Genomic DNA, 14,588 nt, shown 5'->3' with positions numbered 1-14,588 from the left:
TGGTGGCGGGGGGGGGGGGACGGGACTGCCCCATGCATACGGCAAACATAAAAGCTGGCTTTTGAGGGACCTCTGAGACAAAAGCTTCCAGCAGCACCCTCCACTGCCCACTCCCGGGAGCCTGAACGCCTGTTCCCTCTTGGGCCCGCTGGTTCACCGGGGTCTTCCTGCCTCCCAGGCAGCCTCTGCCAGACCCTCCTGGGGCTTTTAGCTCCCTCCAGCTCCATCCAGGGTCCTGGGATCTGGCCTGTCTCCCCCAGCCTCACCCCAGACCACTTCCAACCTCCAGTGCGGTGCCTGAAGTCCCTCCCCCTCTGCTCTCCCTCAGGCTCAGTGAGGTCTTCTACAGGCAGTCCCTACCCTGGCCCCAGACAGGTGGATTCGGGTGGTCCCGGAACCATCACACGTGTTTCATAAGCCCTTGAAGACAGCCAGTCTCACTGATCCTTCTCTGCCAGCCTCCAACTCCCCCCACCCGCTCTCCACCCCTCCCCGCCCCCACTCCCAGCCTGCGCACAGTGGGTGCTCAGGAGTGGAGCTGTGCGGAGGAACTCCAGGCTTTGTGAGTCGCAGAGGCCAGGCCCTGCCTGACCCGAGTGCAGGGGGCGGGCCCTCGGCTGTGAGGAATCTGGGACTGGGAGGCTCCCCGGGGGCCAGGCAGCATCTCATTGTCTGACAAGGCCCAGTAGGCCCCAGGACACAGCGTGGGAGCTAAGGCCAGTCAGTTCCCTGCCAGGTCCACAGATGAGAGGCAGTGGCACGCTTGCAGAGGTGGGCGACCACCCCCCCAGCCTGTCCCTCCTGGAAGCCGCGGCTGGCTCTGCATGTGGTGGGGGACAGCCATCCCACCACGAGGCCAATCCCAGCCATTGGCACTGCAGGATGGGCTCCCGGGGGGGGCGGCTATGCAGGGCGTGTGTCCTGCACGCTGGGCTGGCCTGGCCTGGCCTGGCCTCTGCAGCACACAGGCTCTGTCATCCCAGGAATGCCTTTGATCAGGAGTTTATGCAGGGGGGACGCAAGCCCCTGGCCTCTAATCCGTTCCCACAGTCCCCCTGCCCACAGGCCCCTGCCCTGAGCCACACCGCGGCAGGCAGACAATAGCCGCGGCCGGTGGGCGGGCAGCTCTGGGGCCGCAGGCCTGAGGCCCACATCCGGGGGCCCTGTCACCGCCACTCACAGGGGCTCACCGGGGGACAGGGAAGCTCTCCGCTGAAGACTGCCGTCAACCCTGAGCCTACCAAGACGGCAGCGTCTGCTAATCCTTTCAAGTTTCAGCTCCCAGCAGCTGAGATGGCCTCCCCAGGGCGGTCGGTCTCCAGAGCACACTGACCTGGGTGGAGGGTCGTCCCACATTCTGGACCCCAGGCCCGCCCTCCCTCGTCCCATAGCAGGAGGATAATAGCTCAAGTTCAAGGAGCCCGTATAGGGTACCAGGCTTTGTGCTAAGTGTCAAACACACCATTTCTCCCTGGATCCTGAAACAAACCCAAGGGGTTGGCGACAGGCAGGGGACACCCTGGGGAGAGGGCCTCGTGGAGCCCACGTTCGCTCATGCAGGTACAATTATCTTCCTCTTCTAGGTCAAGGGCCAGCAGGCTCTACCACAAAAGGCCAGATCGCAAGTGCTCTGGGTTTTGCTGGCCCCAGCAGTCTCCACCCAACGCCTCGACTCCACCGTGTGGAGCCAGGGTGGCCACAGAGGGCAGGACAGGACGGGGCACAGCCATGCGCTGGTCAGGACTCATCCACCAAGATGGGCAGTGGGCTGGATCCGGGCTGAGGGGGGCAAGTAGCTGACCCCTGTTGTGGGCGAGTAAACTGGGGCCCAGAGAGGTGATGTGACTGAGCCAGGATCCCACAGCCAGGAACTCACCTTCCAAGACTCAATTTTCTCACCCATAAAACAGGGACAGACATGTCTATAAGAACAGAAGCTCCAGGGAGGGCAGCCTGGTACCCATGATGTGCCCAGCACGGAAGCGGGGCTCTGTCCACCTCTGCTCAGTGAACACCTCCTGGGGTGACGGAAGGACTGGGGGCTTGATGTTCATGAAGCACGCAGCACCTGTACACAGTTATCACTCAATGTCACCGTCTCTTCAGTGGGACCAGCACCATCATCTCGTGCATCATCCAGGCATAGAAAAAGGCCCCAACATGCAAACATGGTCCCCCAGGTGGTGGCATCAAGGCCATCTTCCTTTTCCCCTTCCAGCTCATAGAGCTGGCCATCCTGGACTCCGTGCCAGCGCCAACCCCTCTCCTGGTGTTGACAGCACCCAGCTTTTGCTCGGCAGAGCCCACCATTCTCAGCTATGTGGCTTGGGTGGGACTGACCCCACCCCCAGCTCTAGGACAGATGCCAATGGGCTCAAAGCCAACAGCACACCCGCCTCCTGGGACAGAGCGGCAGGTTCAAGGGTAGATGTGAAGTCTAACAGCCACCGAGATTCGGAGAGGTATTTTCTGGAGCTTCTGGAACAGGTAGCATTCCCCTCTGTTCCTGAGGACTCCTGGGGGCTGGCACGGCTCTTCTGCTGTCCTGAGAGGGGCGCCCAGGGTGCCACGGCCACAGGGTGGAGCCTGAGTGTGAGGCCGGTCATGCAAGGAGATGGGGGGTACCAGACCCCCAGACAAGTTGCTGGCTCAGGCCTCCCTTTTGTTCCAGGAGCCATTACTGTTCCTCGCTGTTCAAGTCCCTTTGACATAGACTTCCTGACATCTGGTTTTCAAAGCCTCTTAACTGTTACACCGCGTGCGGGTTTTCTCCCTTTTCTAGGTTAAGTACGTCTTACTGATATAAACAGCGGGGTCCGGGGCCCTGCAGGGGCTGAGACCGGGGGAGAGGTTCAAGCCAGCCTTCACTGGCGGACCCCATGTCAGCCCCCATACAGAATCATCAGAGCCCCCCAAAGGCAGCAGCCTCTCAGGGGAATGGAGCCAAGGGGGCTCCTGTGCCTTGAGACAACAGCGTCTTTCTGGGGTGTGGGTGCCACCTGCCACTGGCTCCTTAGAGCACCCGAGACAAGGAAGCTGAGGCAAATCCCCTGGGGAAGCCCCAACATCAATCCCCAAGTCAGGCGAGGAAGAAGGGTCTGGACATCACCTGTCCAGTATCTTCGCTCTGCAGACGGGCAAATGACAGCCTAGACCTCGCATCAGTGTCCTGGGGGTGCCGGAACAAGTGACCACTGCCTGGGTGGCTAAAACAACAGGAATTGATTCTCTCAGAGTCCTGGAGGCCAGAAGACTGAAGGCAAGGCATCGGCAGGGCCCTCTGCCCCCTTCGGCTCTGCTGGCTGCCGGCAACCCCTGGCATTCCTTGGCTTGGAGCCGCGTCCCTCTGGTCTTGGCCTCTGCCCGAGCATGGCTGTGTTTCCTGTGTACCTGTCTTCATGTGGCCTTCTCCTCCTCAAGGGCACGGGCAGCGAGCTGAGGGGCCACCCACCGCTAGTACAACCCCCCTTAACTGCCCCTGGGCCACACCTGCAAATACTCCATTTCTAAATAAGGACACATTCACAGCACCAGGGGCCAGGACTTCATCAGACCCCTCAGAGGACACGATCAGCACCCCACCCCAAGGTGTCTGAACCCTCAGAGCCAGGGAGCACGCTCCCGAGGCCCCGTGACTTCAGGGTCCACACCCACTGACAACAACGGAAGCTTGATCAGTCCTTGCAGAAAAGATGGAAACAGCCCACACCTAAGTCTTCAGTTCAATGGCCATTTGTCGGGCGCTCGGAGCCCCCGGCCCATCACACGCCCGAGCGGGTGGAAATGAGATCGCATTCAGTGTCCCTGCAACCCCAGGGGCCCGAGGCCCTGCTGACCTGGCGAAGGGCACCAGGGAGGTGTGGCCGAAGTGCTGTCCCCACGGGGGCCCCCGAGGGACAGGCCAGCAAGGGCCTGGATGTCAGGTGCGGAATTCAATCAGCCCCGAAGAAAGAGCGATGGAGAAGTTCACGGGCAAGGAGTGACTTTCCTTCTCGGAACAGGGAAGCCCCAGCTGAGCCCCCTAGTCTTGGCGGCTTGGACAGGCCCCTACCCCTCTGGGGGCTTAACCAGCAACTGCAAGACTCTTGAACACATTGCCTGCTTTTCTCAGATCGATCGTACTTGTTTGGTGATTCCAGTTTCTTGAGCCGCAGGCCAGTTCCTCACCTCATTCCTCAGGGACTGGAGTAACTGTGGAGCTGGGATGGCCTCACCTGTTACTTACAGGTTTCGATCTCTCTGAGTCACAGAGTTTCAGGTAGGGCAGGAGAGAGATCCTCTGTGGTGCTGAGCTCAGATGAAAGCTCACAAAGCCAGTCATGCCAAGGTCACCTCCTCCAGGAAGTCTCCCCACCCACCTTCCCACTCCCTTTTTCCCCAGGCAGAGCTGAGCACCCCACACCACGCACACACCTCCAGGCTCCCCAGGTGCCCCATCCAGCCCTCAGTGAGCCCATTCAGTCCCTGCCTCTCCTACTGCAGCCAGCCAGGGGCCCTTCCCATAAATCCATCTGTCTCCACCTCGATCCGCTAGATGCAAGACTGGTCACAAAGACAGGCTGCTCATCATCAGAAAAATGAGGCTCTGTTCTGGCTAAGGATAATTTAGGCAAACTGCTAGAGCCCCCGCTGTGCTTAGTGAGGCCTGAGGTCAGCCACTTACTGCGACCCTCGACCGTCGGCATGTCACTCAAGTCGACTGGGGGCCCCGAGCCTCCATCTGTGAGGTGGGGGCAGCAGCCCTGCCTCCCAGGGTTAGTGTCTGAGGGAGGTCAAGGCGGCCCTGAGCAGCCACTCGGTAAATAAGGCTTCTTATCTCTTCCTCCAAATCATTTCATTTTTTTCTCACCACCGGGTGGGGAAAAACAATGGACGGAATGTAAAATAAATAAAAAGCAAGCGTCCAATAAACAAGAAGGTCCTACTGTACAGCACAGGGAACTATATTCAATATCTTGTAATAACTGACAATGAAAAAGAAAACGGAACAGGATATATATATATATATATATATATATATATATATATATATATATATATATATATCTGAATCACTACACTGTACACCAGAAACTAACACAGCAATGTAAATCAACTATACTTCAACTTAAAAAAAAATAAAAAACAGTGAGTGTCCCGGACTGCAAATGGCCTGAGGCTGGTGTTCCCTTCGGCCACCACGGTGCCCCAGAGAGTGCAGTCCCAAAGTGGGACGCTTAGGTGAAGAGCTGATTAGTCTGTTTATTCCCAATGACTAATGTTCTAGGAAAAAGAAAATGAACTTCAACTTTTAAGTGAAATGGCTTTTTTCTCTCCCAAGTTAACAGTCTGCCCAGGCAGCCAGACAGGGCGGCTACTATGGGCTGAACTGTGTCCCCGCCCCACAAATGCACACTGGAGCCCTGAGAACGAGACTGTACTTGGAGATGGAGCCTTTAAAGAGGCAGTTGGGGTGGGCCTTCATCCAACAGAAAGGGGTCCTTAAGAGGACAGACACACGCCGAGGGACGACCACGTGAGGTCACGGGGGGAGATGGCCGTCTCCACGCCGAGGAGAGGCCTAGGGAGGCGCCAGCCCTGCCCACCCCTGGATCACAGCCTCCAGAATAGTGAGAAAGTATCTGCTGTTTAAGGCGCCCAGCGTGTGGCATCTGTTACAACCGCCTGGCCTGACACAAAACTCCTGGAGTTTCCAACAGGCAAGAGCGAGCAGGCCGAAGCCCTGGGAAACCCACGAGCCCCCCAAAAGGGATGAAACCCAACCAGCGAGCTCCTGCACTCCAGGCCCATCTGGAAAAGGTTATACCCGACGGTCCAGGTGGACAGGAAGGGATGGGAGGGAGTGGGCTGGGGGAGGGGGCAAGCAGGAGGCCTGTGCGGCCCACAACGGACGCCCTACCCAAGCGGCCCTGAGCCAGCGCACTCCCCAGCTCACACACGGGGCTGGTCAGCACAGCTGCTCCACGCCGTCATCGCCGCCGGGCGCCCTGCAGCCTGGCTCGGCCATGCCCAGGTGTGGCTCCGTCTTGAGCCAGCTGCAAGGTGCCTGTCGTATCTCCAGGTGTCACATCCCTGTGGGACAACTTCCAAAAGAGATACCTTCTCAGGAGAGAGTCATGCAACCTTTCCCAGAAGCTCCCAGGATACAGGACTTCCTCCATCATCTCATCAGCCAGCAAGCTCTCCTGACCCCGTCGCCACAGGTGGCATTCCCTGGGACAGCGTGGGAGAGACAGGAAGGCAGGCTCTGTCTGTACTGTAACCCAGGACATCTTCTCAGGCCACCAAGGGTTCCTGGAAACTGGGTCTCGCCCTCCAAGAAGGAGCTGGGCCAGCACAGGTCAAGTCCGGTGTCCAGGGACCCTGAAGACCAAGGAGGCAGCCTGGTCCCAGGTGACAGGGAGAGGAGAAAGGAGCTGCCGGCTGCTCCCGGTAACACCTGGCATGGGAGAGGCTGAGCTTGGGGCGGGCAGAGGTGGGGAGAGAGCGAGGTTTGGGGCAGGAGAAATGAGTAATACACGCGGGCAGGGCGCCAGCCATGGGGAGCAGGATCTGAGCCTTTCCTGCACATCAGGGGCATCGCTTTCTCACAGTAGCTGTTTCTCCACGGGCTAAGAAAACACACAGGAGGATGCCTGGTGCTGGCCTGCCAAGGGCCCTCCTTGTACCTCAATCCCAAATCCCACGACTGAGGAATGAATTCGCGGGACGTGGCATCATAAATGGTCCCAGACAGCCTTTCACTTTAAAATACGCTATTTATTTTTTTCTCCAATTATAAAAAGAATACATTATCAGAACAGGTAGCTTGGAAAACACAAAAACCCACCAAGGAAAACCACAACAGAAGCCCCCGGATCCCACAGGCTGTCGGTCTCTGTGACGAAGGCGCCTCTGAGGCCGTGGACGCAGCCCTGGGCTCCCCAAGACTGAGGTGCAGCCGCAGACCGGACATCCAGCAACCCACACGGAAAACCGCTGAGCAGGACAGAGGCCAGGGCCTGTCCTTCAACAGCTAAAAGCCATTTCTATCTTGGCACCGGGCGAGGACACCAGCCAGGCCTCAGACCCTGCCGCACACCGGGGAAACACAGCTCACTCAGATGCGATGATTCTGCAATCTGGCGCAGATCCACAGCTACCCCTCGTTAATCTCACCCATCGCTGCCAGATCTGCTCCCTGGGCTGGGAGCAGGTGAATGGGGAGAGTCCTGGGGCCTGGACATGGGCCGTCACGTGCAGAGAAATGATCACGCACCCATCATGGCAGCACAGACTGACCTGATGGGGAAACCCGCTCCCCAGCCTGTGCCTCACCGTGTAGAGACGACGCCTTTTAAGTACGAGCAGAAGATAGAAGACAGAAGGACTCACACTCAGGAGAACGCAGCATCCTGGCTCCCAAAGCTTCTGCAGGTAGACTGCAGCCCATGTTCAGGGTCCAGTTTAAAACATCCTCCCCTCAACCGTTTTCAATGCTGCCAAGCCCCACCCGCCTGGAGACAGCAAGAGCATGTCCCGGCTCCCTTGGGACCCGCTGGCCTCTCTCCCTGTCAGCTGGCCACAAGGGACACTCCAGGGAGCACAGCGGGGACCTGCGGGCAGAGACCCCAAGTTTGTGGCTTCCAGAACAGGCAGCTCCAGACAGTGGTGAGAGGCGGGCACTGGGGTCAGAGTCCCAGCTCTGCTGCCGCCGCCCTCGGGCGAGGCAGTCTCTTGGGCCCCGGTGTCCCCATCTATAAAGCGGTAGTGACACCCGCCTTGGGGGTCCTGAAGGACTGAACAGCAGGCAGCAAGCACGTCACCAGCGCCGGCGCGTGAGGGTTGGCCAGACGTCACACTTCTCGCCACCACTTCCGGTAACTTACTTCATGTCGACTCTGCCGCTCTTGGTTTTAAAATCGTTCTTCTGTGCACTGCCTGAGGCTCCGGCAGTGATCACGTCCAGAGCCAAGCCCAGTCTAGGTCCAGCCAGGCCGCCAGGTGCCAAGAACCCCTGAGGCCAGCGGGCTGGACTCCGGACCAGAAGTGAGCAGCCCAGCAAGCGCTCTGCCGGGGCCGCATTCAGACCACGGGGCAGACAGGGCCCAACAAAGGACAGGCTTGTGCAGACAGGCCCCGTGGGGGGCGCCCAGGCGACACAGGCAGACCCTGGGGGAAGGAAGCCCTTTCACTGGCCAAGCTGGAACCCTCCCCGCAAAACAATGAATACCCCGTCATTGTCTTGCCTTTAATCACATTTTGAAACACTTAACATACGGACATCTGTTCCTTGATGTTCGTCTTTGTTCATCTGTCATCCTCAGAACGAAAGTCCAGAACCTTCTGCACTAATTTTAAAGTCCGGCTGAACATTTAGCAATGAACAAAGCTGAAGACACAAAAGCAAAAGGATGGTTTTTAGAACTAGAACATAACTCTCTCTCTTGCTGCAGCTTTCCTCGTCCAGGTCACCGACCCTTAAAGTAGTTCTAACACCTGTTCCACAGACCATCATGGGTTTTCTTACATCAAGATGTAAAACAACTTGCTTTTACTGACCATCCATACAGCACATGCAGCCCCAAAACCATGAGCAAAGTGAGCCCCAGGGGCTGGCCCAGCCATGTCTGAGAACGGCGCCCCAGCAAAAAGAAACACACAGGACACCAACCTGCTTAAATTTTCCTCTAATTTTGTCTAAGTCTTCGTGAAGTTTATCGTAAGTAGGGTCATCATAAGGGAATTTCTGAATCATTCCAATCAGCGATTCTAAGACCTTCAATTTTTTGCTGAAAAACACAGAAATAAAGACTTTTAGTCCCTTGTGCAAAATGGGCTCAGCTTGCGTGACGACGCTGCCGCTCACCTTAAGGCAGCGGCATGCGGGGTGTGCCTGCGCTCAGAAGCCAGTGACTAACATCCTCACCACGCTGAACGACATTTACCCACCTGGCCCCATCAGCGCTTCTCGACCTCAGGTGTGTACTGAGCTTGCAGGGAGGCCTCCGCCCCAGGCCCATGGCCCAGCATCTGACAACTAGCAGGCCCACCGCTCCCCCGCAGGTCTGACCCAGGAGCAGACAGAACCAGACAGGAGAGAGCTCCAGGCATGACCACGAGCTCTGAGCTGGGGAGTTTCCAGGGTCCCGCACCTTCCCGCTCACAGCCTCGGGGAGGTCAGCAGCCGGTAAACTCGCAAGCCCCTCCCTCTGAAGGGCAGCAACCAGCACCTGGTGTTCCAGTTCAACTCCCCTCCCCCCAGGAGATCAAGAGCTCCCCTGGGGAGGCGGCCAGGAGGGAGCACGACCACCCCCAGACTCCCAGGGATTTCACTTCTCCAAGCCTCGGCGTCCTCATCTGTCAAACGGGGCGATGACAGAACCTCACGGGCTTCCATGGGATCGATGATCCCAGCAAAGCCCAGAACCTACCACAGAGCAGGTGCTCAATAAATGTTCGTCTCCTCACTTCCACCAGGTCCTGGGGGCTAGGGCCCCCGTTCAGCGGTGGGGGAGGGGTGGTTAAAAACGATTCATTTAGGTGCCCTCCTGGGGCGCATACAAGGACCCTGCGAGCAGCCTCCCTTAGAGCACATCTGATCACGTGGGTGTCGAGAGGGCTAGAGAGCTGATCCACAGAACCTTCAAGGACTCACCCCTCAGATGGATCGACAGTAATTTAAAGGGACCAGGACTGGCTCACATTTTTAAATCAGCTTACAAACTGCGATGGCCACCTTTCAGAGAAAACACAATACCGCAAAAGGTCAAAGCGAGTCAGTTAGAGCAACAAAGCGCTTGGTTTCCTGGGAGACGGAAGACAGATGCCGACACGTGGGAAATGTCCCGGCGCCACGCGAAGAACACCGCTGCTTCCAACTGTAAGTCTCGACGGACCCTCCCTTCTCCTCGTCAGCGAAGCTGCTCCAAACACACCCAGCCCGACGCACCGTCAGAGCCAGTGCGTGTCAGGAGAGTGTGACCTGCTCGCAGTTGGCGTGAGGAAAAGTGGGCACAGAGCCCCGGGGCTCAGCCCTGGCTGAGTGCAGGGCCGCAGGCTTTGCCAGGCTCGGGAAGGGAGAGTCGCGTATCAGGGATCAGAAAGGGACAGCCACTCAACGGGGGAACCAGCCTTCAGTGGGAGACACTGTGCTCCCCACGGTGTCTCCGGGGTGAAAAGCCCCTTGTCCTTCTGGATGAGGAAGCAGACAGCAGGCGTTTCTCGTTCACACCCTCACTTGGAGCATCAACGAAGTGGAAGATGCTCCATCAGCCTTCTACCGATTTTTAAAAAATTGTACAGACTTATAAAATCCAAAAACCTGTGAACCATTACTCTAAGATAAAGGCTCTTAGATTGTGTTTCAAAGGGGCCCTCAGCTCTGCTGGCGGGGTTGGGGCAGCAGGGGGGCGGGCTGCCCCAGGCCAGACTGGGGCTCCTCTGACAGGCTGGGTGCAAGGCTTTGAGAAGCTGGGGACCCCTGCCCTGGGGCGTGGGTTGGCAGCCCTGGGTGTGGGACCCTTCCCGCCCGGTACAGCTCCCTCTGTGAGCCGCAGACCCCAGTGCGGGGAGAAGGTGAGACTGCACCGAGAATTCCCAGATGATGTGCTCCGACCTCCCCTCTCACGGACCCAGAGTGGGGAGCCGCACTTGGCTTTGACCACCACCCAGTGGCACCATGGGCTGCCAACCTATGTCCCAACTGGATCACCAACTGACAACTCCCACTGAGTCTCCAGAGGAAAATCCTCGAAGGTGGCCCTTGGCTAACGGGCAAATCCAGTCAACTACCAACTGCTCAGGCAAACAGAGCAGCGCAGGCACAGGTCATCCCAGCAGCGCCGAGGCTCCGGCGTGAGCGCCCCTCCCCTTACATGGGAATACGGGGCTGTTGCCAACTCTAGAATTTCAAAATATTTCAAATAAAATGACAAGTCACATGGACGGGGGACGCCACCCTCCCTGCTGTTACCCACCCTCCTCGCGCCCCTCCCAGGCTAGGCAAGGCCACCAGGCATCACGGTGACACAGAGGCCACTGAAGCCGAGTGTCAGCTCCCAGGAGCAGCAGGATGGCCCCTCGGGCAAGGGTGCATGGCCAGCTTAAGAATGAAGACCAGTGCCACAGGGTCCCTGGGCTCCAGCAGCAGCGCACGGTAAGCGCAGTTTCAAGAGGCTACAAACGATACAAGTAACAGCTGCCTTTACTCAGTGCCTCCAAGTACCAGATGTGTGTTGCACACATGAACTGTGTCACCTCATCCACAGGCCTTCTGGCTGCGTTAAAAAGACGGTGACAACGAAGTCAGCACTTCTGAGCCTTAATCATACCAAGACTATTGTACTCCGTTTATTAGAAGCTTAAGGGAAAGATAAGCAAGAAGAGTTCATTGATTTCAACGTTACTTTCCTGGCAGGGCACCTAACAGCCACTCAGTGCTCTAACGCCTCTAGGGAAAAGGCAGGTGTGGTTCGCAAACTCTTGAGAAGAACAGACATTCACTGAACAACAAAAATGTGCCCGGCACTTTCAATTCACTATTTCTTGTAAATCACACAACATTCAACTCTGGCCCGATTATTCTCCCCATTTTACAGATGAGGAGACTGAAACGTTAACCACCCAAGGTCACAGTGCGCCGTGGAACCAGAACTCCTGGTCCAGACACCAAACAAGGAAGACATCTCAGGCTTTACCTGTCTTTCTCAGTGGCACAACTGTGCAGAAGACCTCTCCAAGCAAAAGCAAACCCTTGGTAGCACCCGATCTGTGAATTGACAAGACATTTACAAGTGAAGTTAATAACAAAGTTATACTTGAACTAATTATCAAGCTCTCAAAACAAAAGGTGGGAGCAGAAGGGGTGGTGTTCCTTCTATGCTTTTCTGGAAGCACCTGCCGAGCACCAGGCAAAAGAAGCCAGACGGTCAAGTCATCGGGGGTGGCCAGCCTCCAAGGTGGTCCCACTGTACCCCGTCTCCCCCAACCCCGAGTATCCATGCCCTGTGCAGTCCCTCCAACTGTATGGGGGTGGCCTGTTTGAGCAAAACACCAAGGAAGAGGCAGCACATGACTCTGGAATCTAGGTGTCGGTGGACAAGGTCACTTCCACCTTGCTGCCTTGGCTTACTGGCACAAAGTCACGAGGACACTCAAGCAGCCAGGTGGACAGAGAGGTCCACACAGCGATAACAGCTGTGTGAGCAAGCCACAAGAGAAGTGGCTCTTCCAGCCCCAGTTGAGCCTTCAAGTAACCACATCCTGGCTGAGTTACTTAACTCCAACACCAAGAGACCTGGAGCCAAACTAGGACGAAGGGCAGAAGAAAAGGAAAATTGTGGATTCTAGGGAATTTCAGTGTAACTATAAACGGAACGTTTCCCCACAACACAGGGCACTCACTCTTCGGGTGAGGATTCATTCAGCTGGCTTAAGACATGAGGCAGCACCAGAACACTCAACGTGAACTGAGGTGCCAGGGGGACTGGTTTTCTCATTCTCCAGCCCACACAACTTCACCGTCTCTATACAGAAATATGGTTCTGTCCTAAGACTATGTCTCCACCAATGCTCTGTCTCGTCTACTGCCATTTTAAGAGGTCTGAAGTGGTGGCTTCATCACACTGATCATCAAAAGAAATAACAAACTGTAACAGAAAAGCAATCACATCTCGGAGGGGTTCCCACTTACCTCAGATCCGATTTTAGCTCCATGTAATGTGCCATGCTGTCTTCCTTCAATTATGCCCAAGCTGCTCCCTTCTTCATAGCCTTCCTGATAGCCTTCCCCATGGAACCTGTGACAGAGAGAAAGCAAGCTTGAGCAAACAAACAGAAGAAAGAGTATTTTTCCTGGAAAAACTCTTCCCTTCCACGTTATCCCAGCCCCAGCGAGGCAAGACACAGTACAGCAGAAAAAGGATAGCATTTAAGCCAGAAAACTTAGGTTGCAATCCCAGCTTTCCCCCTTTCTGAGTCTCTCCTCTGGCAAGTCACTGTCCCTCCTGAAGCCCAATTTACTGCTTCTACGGTGAGGAACATGGGCTAAACACATGATTCCCATATCTGGTAAAATACCAAAAAAACACAGGAAAAGCTCAAAAGATACCACTTCAGGAGCCTCACCCCTCACATTCGCTAAGTCTGGAGTAAGGCCCAGGAATCTACTTTTCAAACTCTCCCAGGTGACTAGTCTGCAGCCAGGTCATCGAGCCAAAGTTATGTGAGCCTGTAAGCCAGACTATTTGGCCAAGTGCTTCAAAAAACTCTGCCATATATACACGGCTTTCCATCGTGTCTCAGTAGACTAGCAGGGGAAATGCCATCACATCACCACAAAATGCACCAAGACCAAATGCACCTCCGACCTCGACGGCTCACAGTGGAATTGGCACCATCACAACCTGCAGTCACCAAAGTGAAAGGTGTTTGCTGGTGCCCCCAGTGAGGCACAGTGTATAGCTCCTGCTTATTGGTTGTGTGGTCCAGGAGTGACTTTGCCTCCTGATCTGAACAATAAGGTTAGTAACAGGATCTACTTCACAAGTAGGGCTAAAATCACTTACTCGGGTACAACACTTAGCTCAGTGTCCAATTCACAGCAAGCTCTAGATAAATGTCAGCGACCGACTGTTAAGTATTCACTCTTTCTTAACTGACATCTATTGAGGTTTCAAGTGGGCCGGGCCCTGGAAAGACAGCCACAAAGCAACCAACAGCTCCCCCTCGTCACAGCCCTAGGCGCTCCCCAGGGACTCTGGAGGTTAAAGGATGACACCTGACACATCTATCAGCATGTCCATGAATGCTGCCGTATGTCCTACCACTAAAGAACAAGAAAAAGGGGCAGCGCCCAGATGGCAAAGGTCCATCCCACCCGAGGACGGGGCGTCCCAGGAGAAGGCAGTCATCAGGCCGAGCAGATGCGTGAGGCAGTCCCGGACGGGAAAGGCGGGTCTGGAGGAGCAGCTGGGCACGTGGCGCTGGCCCGAGAGGCTGATGAGTAAAGGAGAATCAATAGCATCTCGGGCCTTCACGCGTAGACCGCCTTCAGGACCACAGCGCGCTCCCCCAAGGCCCGAGCGGCCGCAGCGGCCACAGCACAGCAGCTGAGAACGGACCTACCACAGTGGGGGGGGCGGGGGGGGTCCTGGCCCAGACCCACCACTCACCTCTCATCCGCCATCACGATGGCGTCGAACATATCCTGAGTCCCGGCCATGGCGGCAGCCCGGCCCGCCCCTGCCCCTCGGGCTCCGCTGCCTTGCGCTGCAGCCTCAGGCCCTCGAGACTCAGACACAGATGCACTGCTTCTGCGGAGGCGAAGTCCACTTCCGGGGGCGGCCGCGCGGGGCAGGCCGGGTAAGGACGGCACACGGGAGGGCTCATTGTGCGCCAGCGCGGGGCCAGGGCGCGTGCGCGGCGCCGGCGCTGGGCGGACTGAGCTGAGACGCGGCCCCGCCCCGAGGCGCCTACGCCCCGCCCCCCAGCTCCATCCCGAGGCCAGTGAGTCCCCGGGCCGAGCGTCCAACCTGGCTGCGGGGCGGTGACCCGGGGCCTCATTTCCACGAAACTAAGCACATAAAAGCGAACTGCCGAAAGCGGCT

The 14,588-nt window shown here is 56.8% G+C and overlaps 1 protein-coding gene across 1 annotated transcript; it reads right to left on the bottom strand.

The window, feature by feature from the left end:
- Positions 1 to 6,738: 6,738 nt before the first annotated feature.
- On the bottom strand, positions 6,739 to 14,327 carry LTO1 (LTO1 maturation factor of ABCE1). The gene is made up of 5 exons (XM_031448186.2): positions 14,154 to 14,327; positions 12,674 to 12,779; positions 11,679 to 11,749; positions 8,654 to 8,771; positions 6,739 to 8,371 (listed from the first exon to the last, which is right to left on the bottom strand). The coding sequence occupies exons 1-5, from the start codon at positions 14,201 to 14,203 to the stop codon at positions 8,303 to 8,305; spliced, it is 414 nt and encodes a 137-aa protein (XP_031304046.1). The 5' UTR covers positions 14,204 to 14,327; the 3' UTR covers positions 6,739 to 8,302.
- Positions 14,328 to 14,588: the final 261 nt, after the last annotated feature.

The sequence above is a fragment of the Camelus dromedarius genome, chromosome 12, assembly GCF_036321535.1.
Source record: "Camelus dromedarius isolate mCamDro1 chromosome 12, mCamDro1.pat, whole genome shotgun sequence".
Classification (NCBI taxonomy): Eukaryota; Metazoa; Chordata; class Mammalia; order Artiodactyla; family Camelidae; genus Camelus; species Camelus dromedarius.
Note: the sequence above shows the minus strand (reverse complement) of the source record. Positions and strands in the feature narration are given on the sequence as shown.

Coding starts and splice junctions, on each gene's coding strand:
- LTO1 (XM_031448186.2), bottom strand. CDS start 14,203: ATGGCCGGGACTCAGGATATGTTCGACGCCATCGTGATGGCGGATGAG. Junction 12,780..14,153: donor ATCGTGATGGCGGATGAGAG/GTGAGTGGTGGG, acceptor TCTCTGTCACAG/GTTCCATGGGGAAGGCTATC. Junction 8,372..8,653: donor TTAGAGGAAAATTTAAGCAG/GTTGGTGTCCTG, acceptor TTGTGTCTTCAG/CTTTGTTCATTGCTAAATGT.